The sequence below is a fragment of the Asparagus officinalis genome, unplaced genomic scaffold (genome assembly GCF_001876935.1).
Source record: "Asparagus officinalis unplaced genomic scaffold, Aspof.V1 AsparagusV1_Un106, whole genome shotgun sequence".
NCBI classification, from domain to species: domain Eukaryota; kingdom Viridiplantae; phylum Streptophyta; class Magnoliopsida; order Asparagales; family Asparagaceae; genus Asparagus; species Asparagus officinalis.
Window position 1 is genome coordinate 469,366 of NW_017972372.1, and position 24,273 is coordinate 493,638.

A 24,273-nucleotide genomic window follows, 5' to 3' on the forward strand; every position below is an offset into this window, starting at 1 on the left:
TGGGAATGGAGCGCCGATGGAGTCGAAAGATCACCCAGCTGGATGGACATAACAGTGGAAGGCGAAACTGCAGCTGTCGACACAACAACCGGCGCATTCTCTGCAGTCCAAAATGGACAGCAAGCAGACCGATCTGCTGCAGTTTTTCCTGGACAACCTGCTGGCCGAACAGCCCCTGCAGGAACTCGTATCGCAGCGGCGCTGACCGGAGACGACCCTGGACAGCCGGCACACCGAACAGCTCCTGCAGGAGCTGCTGCTGCTGGCACTGCTGCAGGACGAACACCCGCGGCTGCTGGCACTGCTGCTGGCCGAACCAGTTTGCAGCAGGGTGCTGCTACAGACCGAGGATGCTCGCAGGGCACTGCTGCAGCTCGAACCACTCCGCAACCTCCTCCGAGCCTAGGAACTGCTGCAGTAATGACTCCTATACGCTATCGATCTCTTGCGGCTGCTGCTGGCCGAACCAGTTTGTAGCAGGGTGCTGCTGCAGACCGAGGATGCTCGCAGGGCACTGCTGCAGCTCGAACCACTCCGCAACCTCCTCCGAGCCTAGGAACTGCTGCAGTAATGACTCCTATACGCTATCGATCTCTTGCGGACATCTATGCAGAGACGGAGGTGATTGATCTCCCTGCAGAGGAATTGTTCCTGATCTCTGAAGAACCTGCGAACTATCTCGAGGCTGCATCAGAACAAGAATGGAGGACAGCGATGGAGAAGGAGATGGAGGCCATCGAGAAGAACAAGACTTGGATACTCACGGAGTTACCGTGGGGTTCCAAACCCATTGGTCTCAAATGGGTATACAAACTGAAGAAAGACAATGAAGGCAACATTCTCAAGCACAAAGCAAGACTTGTAGCAAAAGGGTACGTCCAGCAGCAAGGCGTGGACTTCGATGAGGTGTTTGCACCTGTGGCGAGGCTTGATACCATCAGAATAATCCTCGCTATATCAGCACAGAACGGGTGGGAGGTGCACCATCTGGATGTGAAGTCGGCATTCCTAAATGGTGATCTCCAGGAAGAAGTGTATGTGGTTCAACCTGAAGGGTTCGTTGTGAAGAATCAAGAGCACAAGGTCTACAAGCTTTCAAAGGCACTCTACGGTCTACGCCAAGCACCTCGGGCATGGAACACGCGCCTCGACAAGTGCATGAAGGGCATCGGATTTGCAAGATGCACTCAGGAGCAGGCGGTATACACAAGGAGTAACAGAGGGGATACACTCATTGTTGGCGTGTACGTGGACGACTTGATCGTTACGGGCTTGAGGGCGGATGAGATAAAGTTTTTCAAGCAACAAATGATGAAGGAGTTCGAGATGAGTGACCTTGGATTGCTTTCCTATTATCTTGGTATCGAGGTGGATCAGCGAGATGATTGTATTGCACTAAGGCAGGCGGCCTATGCGAAGAAGGTTTTGGGTCAGTTCGGCATGATGGATTGCAACTCGACACAATATCCTATGGAAGCAAAGCTAAAGCTTGGAAAGGATTCTGAAGGAACACCGGTGGACGTGACGGAGTATAGACGCATTATCGGATGCTTAAGGTATCTAACTCACACCCGACCCGATATCACATATGCCGTGGGGATTGTGAGTAGATACATGGAGCACCCTACAGTTTTGCATCGACAGGCTGTCAAACATATTTTGAGGTACGTGGAGGGTACTATGTCCTACGGATTGGTGTACAGACGAGGTCGAGGCAATGAAGAGTTGGTGGGATTCACTGACAGTGATCTTGCGGGAGATGTTGATGACAGGCGCAGCACAGGCGGCATGGCATTTTATCTAGGTGACAGTTTGGTCACTTGGACATCACAGAAGCAGAAGACGGTGGCATTATCATCCTGGGGTGAAGTTCATCGAGATGCGGGAGCTTCTAGGAGTAAGGGACTTGGAATCTCGTCCAGATTAAGGGGGAGAATGTGAGTTGTTAATCAGTCCGGATTGTTAGTTGAGTTAAAATTAGTTAGAGTAGAATACTAGTTAGTAGATAATTCTCTAGTTATTGGATAAGATTAGAGTTGTAATCTTAGTCCTTATATATTTATGTAAACAACCTATATGGTTTTGATAACGTGAAATAAAAAGAAATCAAAAAAGTTCCCTGCTCCAATTTGTTGTTCCTGCTCCTTTACAAATCGGCTTCATCAACCAAAGACAGAGCTTTTGTTCTCTGTTTTCTGTGCTTGCTGTTCGGTTCTCTGAAAAAAAACTGCCAGGTTCGGTTGCTACAGTATTTACAGATTTTCTCAAATCAGTTTCAGATCTGATTCAGGTCGATCCTATTCTCAAAGCCAACAATAATTACATATGCCATACTTCTTATATGTGTAATGAACAATTGTATATTGTTAGCTATATATTGATGATATATGAGAGAGTTTGTTTCGTCTTCTAATCTTTCTTAGATCCTTCTTTAGTTAATAGATTTCTTGGACATCTTCTGCCAGTTACTAAAAAACATACATCCCTCTGTCATATTAGTTTATAAATTTACATGGGAAATTCTTTCATGATCAGTGCTAAAGGACCCTGTCAAATTTAGAAGTTATGGTGATCACGGTTGAGGGTTATAGTTTTATATTCTAACAATTAAAGTTAGATATTTTCTAGGAACATTTCCAGGCGATTTTTATACGCTTTTAAAGACTAACATAAAATGATCTTTTAGTCAAGAGGTGTATGCATGTGCTGATAAAATAGAACATGCGCCATAAGAAGCTACAACCCATACGAGGAATGAAAATGCAAAATAACCCAATTTATTATATGGCGAGCTACTCTGGAAACATGTATAATTTACCTGATTTCACTTTCTGTAGGGCTTCGTATAGCGCCTTTTGTTTCTTTCTCTGCAGAAGCTGCATGCATCACAAGTAAACATACCGCGTCATAAACTTTCAATTTTTTCCAACACTAATTAACAATATCATCGAAGTAAAATAAGATATCTAATACAAGAATTTCCTGTACTTTTCCGAGGAAATTGAGGAGATGCTCGACAAGCAGAGAGATTAACACGACGCCAGCGCAAATAGCTGCGACGATCCATGTAGGAGTGAACTCGAGTTTTACTTGATCTTCTCCTCCTCCACCTGCCATATTTTCTATGTGATCCGTGTAGTAAGAATAATGGAGCCTTACTACTTATAGAAGCTTTGAGAGAATGCATGAATAATCTTTGAATTCTTTGAATTTATATATCCATAAGGGGAATACAGGACTGGTGCAGACACCAAAAGAAGGAACCGGATCGGAAAAGTCAGTAAGTCAAGCAAATTAAGGGAGGGAAGATTGTCTCATTGAACTGGGTTTGACCCGTCATATTTTGGAAGTTAATAGTGTGGTTAATATATAGACTGCTTCAAATTTAGCCTGGGAGGGTTGAGGTTGACATGAGGAGACTCGACCTTTTCTTCTTCTTCTTCTTCTTTTTGATTTATTGCAGCTATGTTTTCAGTAGTACCAAATTGAACGAATTCCTGAGTGAAAATTTTCTGACTCTTATATGCAGCAATAGAATTCTTTAAGTGGGTCTATCTACAACAATAGAACTCTATTAAGGGATTTATCTGCAATAATAAAACTACGTGAGTCGTAATTAGTTCAAGGGGCTGTTGTCAATCTTTGAATGGACGCATTAGTTATGTTTCCCTTTGCATCCTGTTTGGAAGACCATAATCCAAATTTTGTCATGGACGCTAAGTTGTTTTTGGTCTAAATCCTCATTTATCATCATCAACCATATATTTGACAGGATCAAACATATAGTTTTCATTTGGCAACATCACTACATCAACCATGAGGAAAATTTTTATGTCGAAAGTATTGATAGTTAAACTCAACTTGACCTAAAAGTTTAATTTTTACTTTTTTATTTTAGTTGTTGCTAAAGTATTTTTATTTAAGTCCATCACTTTATAGTTTTTTCAATTGAAGTCCCTCTTTATGAGTGTACAACCTAGATGCAAACAAATCACATGTCAAAAGTCTCTGCCATTACCAAAAAACTCTGAAGTTGGTTGCGTTTAAAGCTATAATTTTATAAATAACATATATAATGTACTTGCTTATGCTATTCATAATGGCATGGCTAGGATTTAAACATTGGTGGGGGATGTAGAACACACAGCAGACACGTTTATGACAAAGTGGGACAGTCGCAAACCCAAGTGCAGGCCTGGTCGAAGAAAATAACTAGTTTCGAAGAAACGGTCGTAACTTTCAAACCGTACATCGGAATTGGACGAATTATATATGAAAATCGACTATCTTAACGAGACAGAGCCATCCAAACTCACCCCTTCGACTTTGGTTTGCGTTCTCCGTTTCGCCAAATTCCTTACGGTTTGAGAGATATTTGTATTTTAATTTGTCCGTTTTTTACTATTTTTAGTAATATTTTAGGAGTCTGTTTTGTTTAGGAAACAAATCCGATTTGATCTCAGATTTGACCGGTGGACTTTCCTAGTAATAAGGAGTTTTTTTAGGAGTTTTAATTTTTTACGAATTCTTTTATTATTTTTGGTAGAGTTTGAGTCCTTGTAGGAGTCTTGTTTCTTTTTTCTATTTAAGAAGAGTCTTGTAAGCCCTAAAGGCATAATTTTTTATTAATAAAATTTTGTTTTTCTTCAATATTTACTTTGTGGATTCGAAGCTCTTCGTGGATTCGAAGATTGTCCTTGGTGGATTCCGAGGCTATAACTTCTGCGCTACGTCAATTGGTATTAGAGCCTTGTTCCTCCGATCCAATGGCAGATGATGAAGCCTCTATTCCTCGAACTAAATTCGACGTGTTAAGGTCCTACGTAGAGCAACTGAAGACCAATGGTGATCAGATGAGGGCTTCCATAGAGCGACTTACGATGGCAGTGGAGCGTCTGAACCCGACGGGAGTTCAAAATCACGTTGATGGTCGCCAACGACGTGATCTGACTCCATATAATGAATCCGACAGCGAGGAAGATCCCTATGCACCCCCACGCCACGGTGTTTATCGTAGAGACCGACGACGAAGGGATAATTATGACGCTGGAGGTTTCAAGATGAAGATGGATTTGACATCTTTCAACGGGCAACTTCATATTGAAGAGTTCTTTGACTGGATTGCAGAAGTAGAGAGATTCTTTGAGTATATGGAGATCCCAGAAGAATGGAAGATAAACTTAGTGGCTTACCAACTCAAAGGTGGAGCTTCAGCTTGGTGGGAATATGTTTGTCTGAATCGATCTCATCAAGGAAAGCCGAAGGTCGATAGGTGGAAAAAGATGAAGAAGCTATTGAGAGCCCGTTTCTTGCCAAGCGATTATGAACAAGTTTTATTCAAGTAGTACCAGAATTGTAAGCAGGGTGGAAGAACCGTGGATGAGTACACATAGGAATTCTATCGACTATCATCCCGCAACAACTTACACGAGAGCGAGGACCAACAGATGTCTTGATATACAAGGGGGTTGAAGATAGCGATTCAAGATCGTGTATCTCTACAGCAGACCTATACCTTGGCAGACATGGTTAGCCTAGCCGAAAAGGTGAAGCGACAACTCAGACGAAATAGTAAAGGTCCATGGGCAGCTTCCGACGGGTCACGCACGAGCTTTAATCGTGGTAAACAGTCTCAAACAGTTTCTGAACAAGATACTATAACGGAGAAGGGCAAGGGTCCAGTGACAACAACTACAAAGAAGACTACATCCCCGAACCCATATGCCAAGCCTGACCTAATCAAGTGCTATAGATGTGGACAGCCTGGTTATCGATCCAATCAGTGCCCTAAAAGAGGTGTTGTGAACATAGTGGATCATGAAGATGAAGTTATAGACCGTGACGAAGTTGAAGACTATGATGGTGGATTGGATCCTGATGATGATGGGGAACAACTCTCATGTGTTGTGCGGCGTCTATGAAGACTATGATGGTGGATTGGATCCTGATGATGATGGGGAACAACTCTCATGTGTTGTGCGGCGTCTATTGTTGGCCCCAAAGACAGAAGAGCCACTCATGTGTTGTGCGGCGTCTATTGTTGGCCCCAAAGACAGAAGAGCCACCGCAGAGGCATAACATCTTTCGCACGAGATGCACCGTGAAACAGAAGATCTGTGATGTTGTCATTGATAGTGGGAGCAGCGAGAATATTGTCTCTCAGCGTATGGTGAAGAAGTTAGAATTAAAGACAGAGAAGCATCCCGTCCCTTACAAGATTGGTTGGATTCGAAAGGGTAGCGACGTACAAGTTGATGAAGTGAGTTGGGTATCCTTTTCCATTAGCCGAACTTATATCGATGAGGCGTTATATGATGTAGTTGAGATGGATGCATGTCATATCTTATTAGGCAGACCATGGCAGTTTGATGTTGATGCCACACATTGGGGAAAGGATAATGTTTATATATTTAAGAATGATGGTCGACGAATTGTGCTCAAGCCTCTAACTGAGAAGGGGCCTGTCAATACCAATGTGGCTGAAAAGAAGACTTTCTTAGTCGTTGACAATGAAGATTTTATGAAAGAAGTGAAGCAGTCCAACGAGGTTTATGCTCTTGTTTTGTCAGGAAAGGAAGATTCTACCACAACCGAAATTCCACCTAGAGTTCAAACCCTCTTGCAGCAGTTTGATACAGTTATGCCTAACGATCTACCCTCTGAATTACCAATGCTTTGAGACGTGCAACATCAGATTGATTTCATCCCTGGATCTCAACTACCAACTCTGCCACACTATCGGATGAACCCGAAGGAAGAAGAGATTTTGTAGAAGCAGGTGGATGATCTCATCCAGAAGGGTCTTATACGGCCTAGCATGAGTCTGTGTGCTGTACCAGCACTACTAGTCCCAAAGAAGAACGGAGAGTGGCGCATGTGTGTGGACAGTAGGGCTATCAACAAAATTACTGTGAAGTATCAATTTCCTATCCCACGCCTAGAAGACATGCTAGACATGTTATCTGGATCAAAAGTATTCTCAAAGATAGATCTCAAGAGTGGTTATCATCAGATTCGGATTAGGGAAGGAGATGAGTGGAAGACTGTCTCAAAGATAGATCTCAAGAGTGGTTATCATCAGATTCGGATTAGGGAAGGAGATGAGTGGAAGACTATATTCAAGACAAAAGAATGCATGTATGAATGGTTAGTAATACCTTTTGGCCTTTCTAATGCTCCCAGCACTTTCATGCGTTTGATTAATCAGGTATTAAAACCCTTTATCGGCAAGTTTGTTGTAGTTTACTTCGATGATATCCTGATTTATAGCCAGAGTGAGACTGCACATGGACCAATTGAGGGAGGTACTAATAGTTTTGCAGGAGAACAAGTTGTACATTAATCTGAAGAAGTGTAACTTCATGACCAGTAGCATTGTATTCCTAGGCTTTGTTGTTAGCACATAGGGTATCCATGTTGATGAAGAGAAGGTCCGTGCTATTCGAGATTGGCCTACACCGAAGACAGTTAGTGAAGTTCGTAGTTTTTATGGCCTAGCAACGTTCTACAAAAGATTTGTCAGAAACTTTAGGAGTATTGTAGCTCCTATCACTGAGTGCATGAAGAAAGGTAAATTCAATTGCGGGGCCGATGCGGATCGTAGCTTTGCACTGATCAAAGAGAAATTGTCCACCGCACCAGTACTTGCACTTCCAGATTTTCAAATGGTCTTTGAAGTTGATTGTGATGTGTCCATCATAGGAATTGGTGGTGTTTTATCTCAGGAAGGACATCTAGTTGCTTTTTACAGTGAGAAACTCAGCGAAGCTCGGCAGAAGTCGACCACATATGAGCTGGAGTTATATGCCATAGTTTAGTCTTTAAAGCATTGGGAGCACTATTTGATCTCGAGAGAGTTTCTGCTTCATACTGATCATCAGGCTTTGAAGACCCTTAATAGTCAGACTACCATCAACCGTATGCATGCTCGTTGGATCGCATATCTGCATCATTTCACCTTTGTTTTAAAGTATAAATTCGGGCAGCAAAATAAGGTTGCAGATGCACTCAGTAGGAGAGCTGGATTGTTGGTAACTTTGAAGGCTGAAGTGATTGGGTTTGAGTACCTTAAGGAGTTGTATGCAGAGCATAAAGATTTTAAGAAGGTTTGGGATAACTGCCTTCAAAATAAATCAGTCAAAGGCTTTCATATTCAGGATGGTTATCTATTTTATGGCGATCAATTGTGCATACCCCAGAGTTCATTAAGAGAGTAGATAATTCGAGACCTTCATGCTGACAGACTAGGAGGACACTTGGTATGTGATAAAACAATTGCAGCCATTGAAGAATGATATTACTGGCCTCAGTTGAAGAAGGGAGCAGAAAAATATGTGCGGCGTTGTCCAGTTTGTCAAGTTGCTAAGGGACAGTCTCAGAATACATGATTGTATACACCTTTACCTATTCCTGATGCACCATGGTATGATATCTCTATGGACTTTGTCTTGGGACTGCCTCGAACCCAACGAGGCATAGATTCTGTTTTTGTTGTGGTTGATAGGTTTTCGAAGATAGCGCACTTTATTCGGTGCAAGAAGGCTGCAGATGCGAGCAACATTGCGAATCTTTTCTTTCGGGAGATAGTTCGCCTTCATGGAGTGCTGAAGTCCATTACATCTGCTCAAGATTCTAAGTTCTTATCTCACTTTTGGAGAACTTTGTGACAGCGATTCAATACTTCTCTTAAGTTTAGTACTGTCTATCACCCTCAAACAGATGGCTAAACTGAAGTGGTCAATCGCACCCTCGACAATCTTCTTAGATCCATCTCTGGAGATCGACCGAAACAGTGGGATCTTGCTTTGGCACATGCTGAGTTTGCTTTGGCACATGCTGAGTTTGCTTATAATTGTATGGAGAGTCGAACTACAGGCAAGACACCCTTTGTGATTGTGTATGGAAGGCTTCCGAATCATTATCTCGACCTTGCTCTATTGCCTAAGCTTCCCGGACAGAGTGTTCCTGCAGATCATATGGTTGAAAAGATACAGGCTATCCAACAGGAAGTAAAGGAGAAGATAGAACGGTCTAATGCTAAATATAAGAATGATGTTGATCGACACAGGAGGAAGAAGGTGTTTGAAGAGGGAGACATAGTGATGGTGTTTCTGCGAAAAGAACATTTTCCCGTGGGCACCTACAACAAGCTGAAAAATAAGAAGTATGGTCCATGCAAAATACTAAAGAAGATTAGCGACAATGCTTATGTGGTTGACCTTCCTACAGATTTGGGTATTTCTCCTAATTTTAATGTTGCAGATTTGTTTGAGTATTACCCACCAGAAGAAACAACTATTCATGCAAGTGTAAGCTCGGGGTCGAGCTCTTTTCAAGCATGGAGGGCTGATGTAGAACATATAGTAGACATGTTTATGTCAAAGTGGGATAGTCACAAGCCCAAGTGCGGGACTGGTCGAAAAAAATAACTAGTTTCGAAGAAACGGTCGTAACTTTCAAACCGTACGTCAGAATTGGACGAATTATATACGAAAATCGACTATCTCGACGAGACAGAGCCATCCAAACCCACTCCTTCAGGTTCGGTTTGTGTTCTTCATTTCTCCAAATTCCTTACGGTTTGAGATATTTGCATTTTTGTCCATTTTTTACTATTTTTAGTAATATTTTAGGAGTCTGTTTTGTTTAGGAAACAAATCTAATTTGATCTCAGATTTGATCGGTGGACTTTTCTAGTAATAAGGAGTCTTTTTAGAAGTTTTAATATTTTAGGAATTCTTTTACTATTTTGGTAGAGTTTGAGTCCTTATAGGAGTCTTGTTTTTTTTTCTATTTAAGAAGAGTCTTGTAAGCCCTAGAGGCATAACTTTTAATTAATAAAATTTTATTTTTCTTTAATATTTACTTAGTGGATTCGAAGCTCTTCGTGGATTCGAAGATTGTCCTTGGTGGATTCCGAGGTTACAACTTCCACGCTGCATCAGGGGGGGCAAATATATATATGTATGACGATGAAAGTAATATATTATGAAACTAATTATAAAAGCGTATGTATAGTGTTTGCATTGACTACAAAAAAAATCTCAATGAAAACATTAATTCTAAAATTGTGCACGACACTCCTTAATAGAAACAAAATCATTAAGTAGTGAATCTAAATCAAAGGTCTTCGTAATATCTTTCTCAATAAAAATAAGCAAAATATCAACAAAAAATTCATCACACATCCGATTACGCAATCTAGTCTTCACAAGCTTCATAGCCAAAAATGCTCATAAGGTAGTTGTGGTAGAAACTGAAAGAGTCAATATCAAGCGAATTAATCTATCAACAAGAGGATAAGCCATGGATTTCTTCGTCTCTGTTAAACCCTGACATAGTTCCGGAATAGATGACAATCCCTCCAATTCTGGGTGTTTCGATACATAAATATAGAAGTGTTGAAACTGAAATCTCAAAGTAATCCTCTCATGCTCTGTAAAGTCACGATGGATAGTACTTTTCAACAATAGTAGAAATATCCTCAATATCAAAAGATTAGTACCCATCTTTCGAACTCAAAGCAGCACTATGTTTCAAAAGCTCGATCATTCGTTTGTTGAACCTTGTATTTAGCTCTTGCAATTGAAATTCAATAGTGGCGTTAAATATATCAAAGTGGTAATGATGTTTAGCGGTGATACGATCTAGTCTGCGACGACTGCGACCTTCAAAATATGGATTATCCAAATCTTGAATAACAATTTCATGATTGGAGCAAAAAGTCATCACATTCTCAAGGAAAGAATCTCACACATCATCCCTCAAGGCTTGAATAAGTGACATTGTACTTGACACTAAACGCATTGCATTCAAGATATCTCGAGATTTTTGTTGCAAAGTTTGGCAAAGAACATTAGTAATGCCCACGATTTCTTTCATCAGATGAGAAACAAAAATAAATTCGAATAATCTAATCTTTTTTAAAGATGCCCTGACATCTCCTTTTGTTTTATAGTGAGCACCATCATTTTTGATATTTTCAAGAATAACATAAGTTGCATTGTACATCCTGAGAATGTAGCACACTAAAGAAAAGTGAGAGCTCTAATGCGTATCACCCGCTCGTTTTAAATTTGATTAGTTGCTTCTTTTGGAAGTATTTAGAGTCAAATATGATATAATTAAATAAAAATTAATTATATGATTTAGAATGACAGGTAGCTAGCTTTCTTGCGTAAGGGAGCCAACATTTTGTCTTTCCTATGTAAACAAAAGTAAAGGGGAAAACATAGAGGAGAGGGCCCTAGACTCATTCCTCATACAAAGTAAACGGTGTGGGTCAAATTATTCTTTAGGTCCCCTATCAAAGAGTCAAATCCCCCACAAATGAAAGGAAATAACGGACTTAATTATAGTAAGCACAATAAATAATATTAGCAAACAAGAAGTAAGTTGCTTAATAAGGTTATGGATAATAATTAAAAAAAAAGAGCCATGAGGTATCAAGTTAAAGCTTTTTTTAATATATATAATAAGAATAGAGGATGATGCTTGTTTACTCCAAGGAAATATGAAACAAGAAAGACAACAATACATGAACTTAAGTTTTGAGACTATTTGCTCAAATCAAAGTGTTTTGTCTTAGTTTGGTCCACCTGGGCTTTGACATGGGGAGATTGCATTTTTTGCTTTGGGTAAATTTAGCAACATTATAATGAACTATATGAGATTATGCACAAAAATAACATAAATTATTTTTATTAGAGAAAAATATCATAACTTTTATTCAGCAAAAAAATATTGTTTACAATCAAAAAGTTACCTATGCGCATAAATATTAACAACTTTTCATTATGTTTATAAAATTACCATTTAATTTGAGATAAAGTAAATGGATACAACGAGCTTAAATTATTGTCAGATAAAAGCATTATTATGAAGCTACTATATATGTAATGTTTCATGGTATCATCATCATCTTCTTCTTCTTCTTCTTCTTTTTAAGGTTATGATATTAATTTTTAATAACAATAATTCATGATAATATTGTATAAAATCAATGTAGTGAATGGTAAGTTTGGCTTTACATTAGCCTAGTCAGCTGATGGTATGTCGCAATGATCTTGATAAGTATATTCCTAGTGTTAATATATGGCAACAAGGACAAGCTGAAGAAAGTTAGAACAATAATTATAAAACTAACTTTGATTGCTATTCAATCGAAAAAATCCATCTCCAATTATTAAATGGTCTGAATGGAGTAACAACATGGTTATAACAAGAGGCTTGAGCTAGGCTATTTTTAGTAATATTCAACATTAGATACTATCAACTCAATTTTAAAAATTAGAACCAAAAAATGAAAATCCGAGCCATTGAATATGATCTATTATATATTAACTATTTATAAATAAAATTTCAAAAGACTTCAACACGTTTTGTTCATATATCAAGACGTGAAAAACTAAGCAACTTTATGAAAATTCTAAAACGTTAATTTTGACGACATATTATGCATGCGTTAATGATATTGAAATCCATTAAAATTTTATTTCTAGATAGTTCATGTTGAAAGAGGCAAAAAATCATATGAAAAAATAGCTACAAGAAACACTCTGGTTGGTCGACTGATGGGTGTGATCAGTCGACCGATAGCATGCACGCAGGAACTGTAAAAATTGTCGCACTGGACAGTCGACTGATGAGCCTTCATCAGTCGACCGATGAACATCTACCGGTCGACTGATGAGGCTTCATCAGTCGACCGATAGCGGGTTATTGGGTCGAACTGTTCCTAGCCTGTTTTGGATTTGAGTGTTTATATAAATAGAAACATGTTTGTTAGGGTTTTTTAATCAAAGAAAAGAGGTTGTTTTGTGCACTTTGAGAGGGAGATTATTGAGAGGTAGTGAGATCTTGTTGGTTAGGGCTATTGTGAGTGTTTGAAAGTTATAACCCATTGTGTTTCTCCTCCATATAGTGAAATCTCTTCATCCTCTCCCCATGGACGTAGGCAACTTGCCAAACCACGTAAATCTCTATATTTGTGATTGGTTTTGGTCGTTTCATTGTGAATTGTGCTCGTGGTGTTCTTTTTTGTTGTTTACCGAATTGTTATGGATTGAGTCCGCTTCCGCTGGACAACAACTGTTAGTACCCTTGTTTTGATGATGATTTACAAACAATCTCTAACATCGTTTGTCTAGTGTTTGTATTTATTTATTAGGTATTATAGACAAACATCGATGTGGGATGTTGGTTGGATTGCGCCTACACGATCATATCCATTGGAGGATGAAAGGAATATTAGAATGAAGCAATTCGCAATTCAAGTCAAAGATTCAAGATCAAGTCATACGCAACCAAGACGAGCATATTGAAGATCTTTCATCTTGGGTATATTAGTTTAGGTGTTTATAATTGTGTTAATACTTCAAGTTCAATTATACACACACACGCGCGCGCGCGCACACACACACACACGTATTTATTGATTTTATCAAAATATAGGTGTTTTTATAAAAATATTATGTTATTGGTTTATGGACAATCTAATCATTATATACATCCTTTATTAAGTCTTTAAATCAATATTAAAAGGTTTCATAACTTGGTTTAAGTCAAAAGTAAAAAAAATTAAGTGTTTAGTGTTTTTGCAAAATGATGAGTTTTCACAATTGGGAGATGCAATTTGAAAATTTCTTTTTGTAACATATTGATTTTCATGTATAAACATTTTCCAAAGTTTTATATTTTTTGAAATTTATTTGCTATTTTTAAGGCACTTTAAAAATCAGATTTCATACATGAACAGTGCATATGCATGTTTATAAATTGACTTATGACTAAGACAATTCGACTTATGAACTGCTCTGGAAAATGCATTTTCTATCTACTGAGTCGACTTACTATTCCAGCAAGTCAACTTATACTAAATCGACTTATGTCTTCTGTCAAGTCGACTTATGAGTTGTTTTGCAGATAGTGTTTTTAATCTGTTAAGTCGACTTACTGATCTGACAAGTCGACTTATTACATATGAGTCGACTTATAACTTCTCACAAGTCGACTTATGAACTAGTTGTTGCACAGTAACAGTTATTTTCAAGATTTTGTTGTTTTGTAATTTTTCTAGGGGTTTGGGCTATTGTTTTGGGAGTTTATAAATACCTCATACCCTCTAACTTCTGAAACAACCAAGAAAGAGTTTAATCAAGTTTACATTGGTGTTTAAGTTTGTTTAAGAGTGTTTTAAGTTTGTTTATGTGAAGAGGTTTTCATAAGAGGAAGAGGATATCACTTTCATTTTGTTTGGGCTTCAATCTAAATCTCTCTCTCTTGTTTTCAGAGAAGTTTTACTAAACTTAATTTCTAGCTTGTATTCACATTTGTTATTGATTATCTTTTCTTTAAGTTAGATTCTACATTAAGTTTAGTTTTGATTTTATTGATACTCATTCTTTACACATATCCGCTTGAGCTTAAGTATTTTCATACATAGTATATTAGGGTTGTGAGAGTGTAACTTTGAGTGTGGGCTTAATTGAGTTCTCACCTTATTTAGAGAGAAATATTTGTTATTGTGCTTAATTGTGAGATCATATTGTAATATACAAAGATACCAAGAGTAGTGTGTGGTGAGAGACGTGGTCGATTCCAAGAGGAGTGAGTTCGGTGGTAAAGCCTAGAGAGAGGTGGTAATTCTGAACACTTAAGGAAGGCGACACGGGCTAGGCCAACACTAGAAGGTGTATTGTGTAGTTGCAAGTGTGAGTGACTGTGATAGTTTTCGGTGAGCTAGAAAACCAAAATTATGAGGTGTAAACATTTTGGGTGAATGTTGAAAACCCGTTGTGATAGTGAATTCTGCCCGGGAGTGGGGAGCGAAGACGTAGATCGAAAGGACCGAACTCTGTGATCATTTTTGTGTGTTTGTATTGATTATTTGCACACTATCACATTTGTATTTTAGTTTATGTTTATATCGCCCTTTGTTTATATCGCTTATTCTTACTCATAATTAGTTGTATATCATACTTGCAAGAACAAATTATTAATAAATTTTAATTTGGCATTTAAATCAGATTAGATTAGCACATTACCCTATTCACATCTTTTAGGGTAATTTTATTTGGTATCAGAGCTTGGTGCTGTTTGATTTGTGGCTTAACCACCTTGAGTTAAAGTTCCTAGCTTTGTATTTTTGCTAATCTAGTTTTGAGATTTGTTGCATCTTGCTTGCATATATATATAAATATAAATATAAATATAAATATATATATAATTAGATGGTTTCCCCTATGCCCAATGGTGTGTTAGATTTAAACTCTTTGTTCGATCTAGACACTTCGATTTATGGGAAATTATCGACTGTGCTTATATTCTGCCCACATTAGAGAAATCCAAGTGGAGCAATCATGATAAGAAAATATTTACAATGAATAAGCTCTTGTTAGAATTTTTGCTTAACGCTTTTGACTCATCGTTTTCTAACAAGCTTTATTCATTTGATAGTGCTTATACATTGTGGAAATTCATAGAAGCACATCAAGGGAACTTGGAGACGATCCGACGAGTTTTGGCGGCTTCATCTTCAAGTTCTATTGGAGTATCATGTATACGACCACTAGGTGATAGCCCTATTGAGATATGTGAGTCCGATATTGATGATGAAGTTACTATTGATGAACTCTTCCGTTGATATGAATTATTAATGCATAATTATAAGAAGTTGCAACATAATTTTATAGAATTAAAAACAAGCATGTTGAATTAAAATCCGATCATAAGTTATTAGTATCTAAGTTTGATACAATTTTTAATGAGAATGTGATCCTCAAAGAGAATAATGAAAAATTAAAGTTGGATCATGATTCCTTAATTTTAAAAGTTGCTAGCTTAATTCATGAGAAAGATAATGTCATATTAGAAGTAGAGAACATGAAAAATAAAGTTAGTTCTTTTGTTAACACTTATATATGTTCTACTTCTAATAACAATGCATATGTAAAAGTAAATGAGTTGAATCATATTAAGGACCGTATATCATCTTTAGATTCAACCCTTAAAACATGCATTGTAAATAATAACAAGCATATGGACTTGTGTGCAAAGTCCCGTGTAAATACTTCCAAGACTCCTTGTAGGCAGTAAAAATTGCCTAGGATGTCAAAAACTCATCTGACTGGCCCCGCTTGCCAAATAGCTTAGGCTTGTTTGCATTCAACGAAGCCTAGCAGAGCTCGCCCGCAGAGCACAATCACCCATTTTCTGAGCTCGCCCGCTCGAGCCCAATCACGCCTAATTGTTGAGTTTGTCCACAGAACTCAGCCTCGCCTGTTTGTTGAGCTCGCCCGTAGAGCTCAACATCGCCTCCTTTTTTAGCTCGCCCGTAGAGCTCAACCTCGCCTCCTTGTTGAGCTCGCCCGTAGAGCTCAACCTCGCCTATTTGTTGAGCTCGCTCATAGAGCTCAACTTCACCTATTTATTGAGCTCGCCGCAGAGCTCAATTACCCCTGTTCTTTGAGTTCACTCACAGAACTCAACCTCGCCTGTTTGTTAAGCTCGCCCGTAAAGCTCAACCTCGTCTTCTTATTGAGCTCACCCGTAGAGCTCAACCTTGTCTGTTTGTTAAGTTCTCCTGTAGAGCTCAACCTCGCCACCGTATTGAGCTCGCCCATAGAGCTCAACCTCGCCTCCTTATTGAGGTCACCCGTAGAGCTCAACCTCGTCTGTTTGTTGAGCTCGCCCATAGAGCTCAACTTCACATATTTATTGAGCTTGACCGCAGAGCTCAATCGCCTCTGTTCTTCGAGTTCACCCGCAGAACTCAACCTCGCCTCCTTATTGAGCTCGTCCGTAGAGATTAACTTCATCCGTCTAATGAGCTCGACCGCAGAGCTCAATCATCCCTCCTTATTGAGCTCACCCATAGAGCTTAACTTCGCCAGTCTATTGAGCTCGCCCGTAGAGCTCAATCGCCCCTATTCTTTGAGCTCGCCCGTAGAGCTCAATCTCGCCTGTTTATTAAGCTCGCTCGCAGAGCTCAAGCATCACATGTTAGCTTGACTCATCTTCATGAATCAAGCTCGTCAAATCATAGAGCTCGCCAGGACGTGTTCAACCCTGCCTGAATGCTTTGCTCACCAGCACAAGCTAAGCCCGCCTGCAGGGAGTTTGTCCGCACGAACTCGACTTGTTAACGAACTCCAGCTCATATGTTGGAGGGGCCCGCCAGCCAACCCCGCTTGTTCTCCAAGCTCATATGCATGCTTTCCTGAGCATTTAGACAACTCTCGAGCTCGCCCGTAGCTTTGCCAGCCTCGCCTGTGAATGTAAACAGGCTGCTAGCTTGTGGGAGTGGGCCTACCCACTTCCCACGTCAAGGGTGATGATGGGGCATGGCTCTCATCACCCCTATAGTGGTCACATCCCACAGTGGGGGGCATCGCACTCCTCACCAATTAGTGGTCAAATCCCACAAATCAAGGGATAGCCCATTGTCATCCCTTGCCTATTTAAAGCCCCCTTTACTAACGTGAAAAGGGCAGAGGCTGGAGATTTTCATACTCAAGGCTCTTCAATCAGAGACTTGTTGAGGCTGGTTGGTTGGCTGGGCTTGGCATTTCTATTGTCAAGGCTCTTCAATCGGAGACTTGTTTTGGCTCACTTGCTTGATATAACATTCCTAGCTCCTTGCTTGGATTGTTGAAGTGGACTCAATCTGAACCCTCAGATGAGGCTCATCAGCTCTCTGCAAACCCTTGCATTGTAGTTCTCTCCAAGCTCACAACCTTGATACCTTTTCAAGCTCAGGTACAGTCGAACTCAATCACTCTGGAGCCTCTACTGTGCACTGAGGCTCCAACCGTAACTTCGATCGGATCGTCCAAGGGAAGCAAACTCGGCGTAAGCATCGAAGGAGGCGTCCTACCACCGCCAGCGAACCCACGTTAAATAAGGAGGGTCATTCTCTTCTCCTCTATTGTAAATATTGATCATTAGTTTGTAATAAGCCAATCTTATAAACACAAACAATCCCTCAAGCCGGGAAGTCAATTTTTACACCCAACACTCCTACACACTATGCACACATGTATAACAAAATTTATAAGTGTTCTATTTACGACCGTAAAGGCCATCTTGCCAAATTTTGTTATAATGCACAAAAGTTCACCAAATCTAAAAATATTGATTCATGTGCATCCCATCAAGCTTCATCACATCATACACATACACATGCACATAAAGTTCATCACAAGCATGCTCATATGTATAAATGTGATTACTATGGTTGTTTTGGTCATTTGACTAAATTTTGTTTTAATTTGAAAAGAGTTTCTCATTTGCAAAATGCTTTTAAAAGACCATCTATGTTTGCAAATAATTCTCGTGCACAACCATAAGGTCAACACAAATTATTTTAACCTTTTCATTACACATATTGCAATTGAAAATGTTATCTGTACAATTATTATTTTGACCGTGTCCGTACACCAAATGCGCCTAAATGGGATCATAACCCAAGAGCTTTGAGCTTTAATGAAAGGGGTCATGTCTCTAAATTTGCCGGCACCAAAAATGTTTGGGTGTCAAAATAAAATTGACTATATTTATTTTGTATTTTTTGGATTTTTAGGTTTCGTATTTTTATAACAACGTAAATTGATAAGATTTTTTAAAACCACTCATATTTTCTCTTTAAAAGAAAGTATTTTCAAATATATATATACATTTACATTGTTAAAAAATTTAAAATGATTTATTTGTGGATTTTTAAACAAAACCATAGCTCATGATTATTATATGGTTGTAATCTTGGTTTGAACTATATAGTTTTTGGTATAATTTGGTTTGTACTTATGAGATCATTGTAAAAATACTTTTATGATGATATTTATGTGTTTGAGCTTGTGGATCATCATTTGTGATTTATAATGTACCTTTATGTGATTAGTGTTTTATGTTCGCTGACATAATTATCATGCTTACATTTTTTGTGATGCAAATATGGATTGAAACAAGCTCTAAGAGCTTGGTATGATTGTTTATCTAGTTTTTATTGTCAAAAATGATATTATTGATATTCATTTATTTTATCCAAAGCATACCACTTTTGAATCGTTTGTGAAAAAACATATAAATGTTTTGACATTATTATTTGCTTAATCACTTGTTCTCCAATATGATGATTTATAGATTAAGTATGTTTTTGATGTTATTATAGTTTAGATTTTGATTTATGATTTCATTTGATTGATTTTATTTTCATTTGGACTTTCATGTTTGTCATGATTTTCAAGATTCTCATGATTTGTTTTCATTTTAAAATATTTTTCATGATTCTCATATTTTTCATTCTTTTGATTTCATAAATCTATATATTTTTTGTATTGAAACACAATTTTCATAGTGTGTTTTGGCTTGGCCTTTTGAATGTGAGTTGTGTTTAGCATATTCTATATCTATACTTGCTCATATATATTTGCCTAACTTATTATTGTATATATTTTATATGGCATTTTGATAGGGGGAGCTTTTTTCCTATTTGTTTATACTCACCGGGCTTATTTGTAGGGGGGGCTTTCGCTCTCTTATTGTTTTCCCCATTTTGATGTTAACAAAGGGGGAGAAACAAATGGTTTGTGAGTATTTATGAGTATTTTGCTTTATTACATATTTTATATATAATCTTTATGTAGATTGTTTATCATCATCAAAAAAGGGGAGATTATTAGTACCTTTGTTTTGATAATGATTTACAAATAATTTCTAACATCGTTTGTCTAGTATTTGTATTTGTTTATTAGGTATTCTAGACAAATATCGATGTTGGAGGTTGGTTGGATTGTGCCTACACAATCATATCCATTGGAGGATGGAAGGAATATCGGAATGAAGTAATTCGCCATTCAAGTCAAAGATTCAAGATCAAGCTTCATCCACAACCAAGATGAGCATATTGATGATCTTTCATCTTGGGTATATTAGTTTAGGTATTTATACTTGTGTGTTAATACTTCAAGCTTAATTATACACACACACATATTTATTGATTTTATCAAAATATAGGTGTTTTTATGAAAATATTGTGTTATTGGTTTATGGACAATTTAATCATTATATACATCCTTTATTAAGTTTATTTATCAATATTAAAAGGTTTCATAACTTGGTTTAAGTCAAAAGTAAAAAAATCAAGTGTTTTACACATACACGTATTTGAGTGTTTTTGCAAAATGATGAGTTTTCACAATTGGGAGATACAATTTGAATTTTTTTTTGTAACATGTTCATCTTTATGTTTATAAACATTTTCCAATGTTTTATATTTTTTGAAGTTTATTTGCTATTTTTTAAGGCACTTCAAAAATCAGATTTCATACATGAACAGTTCATGTGCATGTTTATAAGTTGACTTATGAACTGCTCTGGAAAATGTATTTTCTATCTGCTGAGTCGACTTACTATTCTAGCAAGTCGACTTATACTAAGTCGACTTATGTCTTCTGTCAAGTCGACTTATGAGCTGTTTTGCAGATAGTATTTTTAATCTGTTAAGTCGACTTACTGATCTGACAAGTCGACTTATTACATATGAGCCGACTTATAACTTCTGATAAGTCGACTTATAAACTAGTCGTTACACAGTAACGGTTATTTTCCAAATTTTTTTGTTTTGTGATTTTTCTAGGGGTTTAGGCTATTGTTTTGGGTGTTTATAAATACCCCATACCCTCTAACTTCTGAAACAACCAAAAAAGTGTTTAATCAAGTTTATAATGGTGTTTAAGTTTGTTTAAGAGTGTTTTAAGTTTATTTATGTGAAGAGATTTTCACAAGAGGAAGATGAGATCATTTTCATTGTGTTTGGGCTTCAATCTACATCTCTCTTACTCTTGTTTTCAGAGAAGTTTTACTAAACTTAATTTCTAGCTTGTATTCACATTTGTTGTTGATTATCTTTTCATTAATCTACTACATTAAGTTTAGTTTTGATTTTATTGATAATCATTGTTTACACATACCCACTTGAGCTTAAGTATTTTCATACATAGTATATTGGGGTTGTTAGTGTGTAACTTTGAGTGTGGGCTTAATTGAGTTCTTACCTTTTTTAGAAAACAAACATTTGTTATTGTGCTTAAATATGAGATCACATTGTAATACACAAGCACACCGAGAGTAGTGTGTTGTGAGAGATGGGGTCGATTTCAAGAGGAGTGAGGTCGGTGGCAAAGCCTAGAGAGAGGTGGTAATTCTAAACACTTAAGGAAGGCGATACGGGCTAGGCCAACAATAGAAGGTGTATTATGTAGTTACAAGTATGAGTGATTGTGATAGTTTTCGGTGAGCTAAAAAATTAAAATTGTGAGGTGCAAACATTTTGGGTGAATGTTGAAAACCCGTTGCGATAGTGAATTCTCCTCGGGAGTGGGGAGCGAAGACGTAGGTCGGAAGGACCAAACCCCATGATCATCTTTGTGTGTTTGTATTGATTATTTGCACACTATCACATTTGTAGTTTAGTTTATGTTTAAATCGCCCTTTGTTTATATCGCTTATTCTTACTCATAATTAGTTGTATATCATATTTTCAAGAACAAATTGTTAATAAATTTTAATTTGTCATTGAAATCAGATTAGATTAGCACATTACCCTATTCACCCCCTCTATTGTATTCTATTTGGTATCAGAGCCGGATTTCAGATCTAGGGTTTGATTTGGGTGGAGGAAAACTTGGTGTTGGAAGCTTGGATCTTAGAGATCTAGGTTTCGGTGGAGATACCATTGCGAAGTTGACATTGAAGATCTCGCCTTCCTCGTGTGGTTGGGAGATTATTTTGGAATGCTATCTAGGGTTTAATTTTGGGTGATTTCTCAACTCTATCAATTTTGAATCTTTCCTCTACAATTTGGAGATAGTAAGCAATGGCAGGAGAAAGTGGTGAAGTAGCAAGGTTGCGTCGATTACAGTTCAGGTTGCACTTCAGAATATAAAAATTAGTGTTGTGAAGTATGACGACAAAGTCAACTTTGGGTTGTGGATGAGTGATGTGCAGGATGCATTGAATGCTCAAAACTTGGAAGAGACGATAATGATTCATGAGAGGCCACCTAAATATGATGAGGTGATATAGGACAAGATGAATCAAAATGATTGTGGGGTGATCAGGTCTTGTTTAGAACAAGAGTTGAAATATGATGTTATTGGCGTGACGTCTGCGATGAAGATGTAGGAAATTCTTAATAACAAGTATCTTACAAAGAGTGTTGAGAATCGGTTGCACTTTCTATAGAGATTATTTAGATTCTAGATGTTCAGTGGTACCTCACTTGCAAATCATGTGAACAACTATACAAAGTTATTGTCGGACTTGGCCAATGTTAATGAGAAGATATCAGATGAGTACAAAGCGATCATTTTGTTAGGCTCATTACCCGATGAGGATTTTGATACCTTTATACTTACATTATTGAATGGTAGATTTTCCATCACCTATAGTGAAGTGACTAATGCATTGATAAATTTTGGTTTAAGGCGGAAGGATAAAGAATATTCCAAAGCTAGTACTTCAGGAGAATCCTTGTCGACAAGAGGAAGGAGTCCCTATCCTAGAGGTGGTAATAGAGGCAGCTCAAAGTCAAGAGGCAACTACCAAATTGTAAAAAACCAGTGTACTTTCTGCAGAGAACAAGGACATTGAAAGAGAGATTGCCCAAAGCTGAGAGAGAAGGAGAATAGCAATAAGAAAGGCCCGAAGGCCAGTGAGGTGAATGTTGCTAAGAGTGGTAACGATTCCGATAATTCATGCTTTTCTCTATTAATTACTCTAGAGATTAACCATGCGAAAGCATCGGATTGGATGTTGGATTCTTGTGCTACTTATCATATGACTCTCTGGAGAGATTGGTTTGTATCTTTTGAGAAACTCGATGAGGGTGTGGTAGTCATGGGAAACAATCAATCCTGTGGTATTTGTAGGATAAGTACCGTCAGGATTCGGATGCACGATGGAGTTGTTAGAGAGTTGAATGAAGTAAGGTTTGTTCCTCAACTGAAGAAAAATCTTATTTCTGTTGGGAGTTGTTAGAGAGTTGAATGAAGTAAGGTTTGTTCCTCAACTGAAGAAAAATCTTATTTCTGTTGGATCTTTGGAGACAAAGGGATTTAAGGTAACTTTCGAGAATGTTATAGCCAAAGTTACTAAAGGATCATTGGTGGTGATGAAAGCGGTCTGCAATAGAAATCTCTATTATCTGAAGGGAAGTATCGAGATTGGTCAGGTAGCTTCAGCAGTTTCAGAGGCGGATGCTAGCAGACTTTGAAACTTCAGACTTGGGCACGCAAGGGAAAAAACATTGCAGGCATTTGCAAGCAAGGATTATTAAAAAGAGCCAAATGTGGGAAAATTGAATTATATGAGAACTGTATTCTTGGCAAGAAGACTAAAGTGAAGTTTGGGACATCCATTCATAGGACAACTGACATCTTGGACTTCGTGCACATATATGTATAGGGTCCTACCAAGACGATATCACTTGGTGGTCGATATTGGTTCATCGCGTTTATAGATGACTATTTTAAGCATTGTTGGGTATACACCATGAAGCATAAGAGTGAAGTCCTAGAGATATTTGTTGAGTAGAAGAGAAAATTAGAACTGCAGAAAGGAGAAAGATCAAGACGTTAAGATCCGAAAATGGTGGTGAGTACACATCAGACCCCTTTCAGCAGCTATGTTGAGACAAGAGAATAGAGAGACACTTCACAGTTAGTCATATACCACAGCAGAATGGAGTGACAGAGAGGTTGAATCGGATTTTACTAGAGAAGATCCGATGTTTGTTATCGCAAAGTGGTTTATCAAAGATCTTTTGGACTGAGGTACCTACATATGCGAGCCACCTTATTAATAGGCTTCCTTCATCTGCGATAAAGGGAAAGACTCTTATGGAGATATGGTCGGGAGAACCAGCATACGACTATGATCAGCTTAAGCTTTTTGGATGCCCTACATTTTATCATGTCAAAACTGATAAATTAGAACCTCGAGCTAGAAAGACCATATTTATGGGTTTTAAGCATGGAGTGAAAGGTTACAAGCTTTGGGATCCAATTGAGAAGAAGATTGTGCTGAGCAGAGATGTCACATTTAATGAGGCTTCACTCTTGAAGTCTCCCAGCTCTCATCAAGTGGACAACACCCCGACAGTGGAGACATCGCTAGTGGTGGAGATTGATGCAGCTTCATAGAGTCCATGTGGAACCGTATCTATTAGAGTACCGACTGAGGTGACGCCAGATGAGCACAGTGATGATTTAGAGG

General features: G+C 38.1%; 2 protein-coding genes across 2 annotated transcripts in view; one reads left to right on the plus strand and one right to left on the minus strand.

Annotated features, from left to right (window-relative positions):
* Positions 1–3,117, minus strand: part of LOC109827291 (MLO-like protein 1) — a 9,065-nt gene extending 5,948 nt beyond the window's left edge. Inside the window, exons 1-2 of the mRNA XM_020394286.1 lie at positions 2,989–3,117; positions 2,819–2,876 (exon numbers count right to left, since the gene is read on the minus strand). Coding sequence (XP_020249875.1) covers positions 2,819–2,876; positions 2,989–3,117 — 187 coding nt within the window. The remainder of the gene's footprint in view (positions 1–2,818; positions 2,877–2,988) is intronic.
* A 4,802-nt stretch (positions 3,118–7,919) lies between these two features.
* LOC109827276 lies at positions 7,920–8,666 on the plus strand. Its single transcript, XM_020394260.1, has 2 exons — positions 7,920–8,105; positions 8,514–8,666. Exons 1-2 carry the CDS (start codon positions 7,920–7,922, stop codon positions 8,664–8,666), a joined length of 339 nt encoding a protein of 112 aa, XP_020249849.1.
* The last annotated feature ends 15,607 nt before the right edge of the window (positions 8,667–24,273 follow it).

Excerpts from the sequence above, each read along its gene's own strand:
- LOC109827276 (XM_020394260.1), top strand. The coding sequence starts at position 7,920 with ATGCATGCTCGTTGGATCGCATATCTGCATCATTTCACCTTTGTTTTA. Across the intron at positions 8,106-8,513 it reads AGCATAAAGATTTTAAGAAG|ATAGCGCACTTTATTCGGTG; the intron begins GTTTGGGATAAC and ends AGGTTTTCGAAG.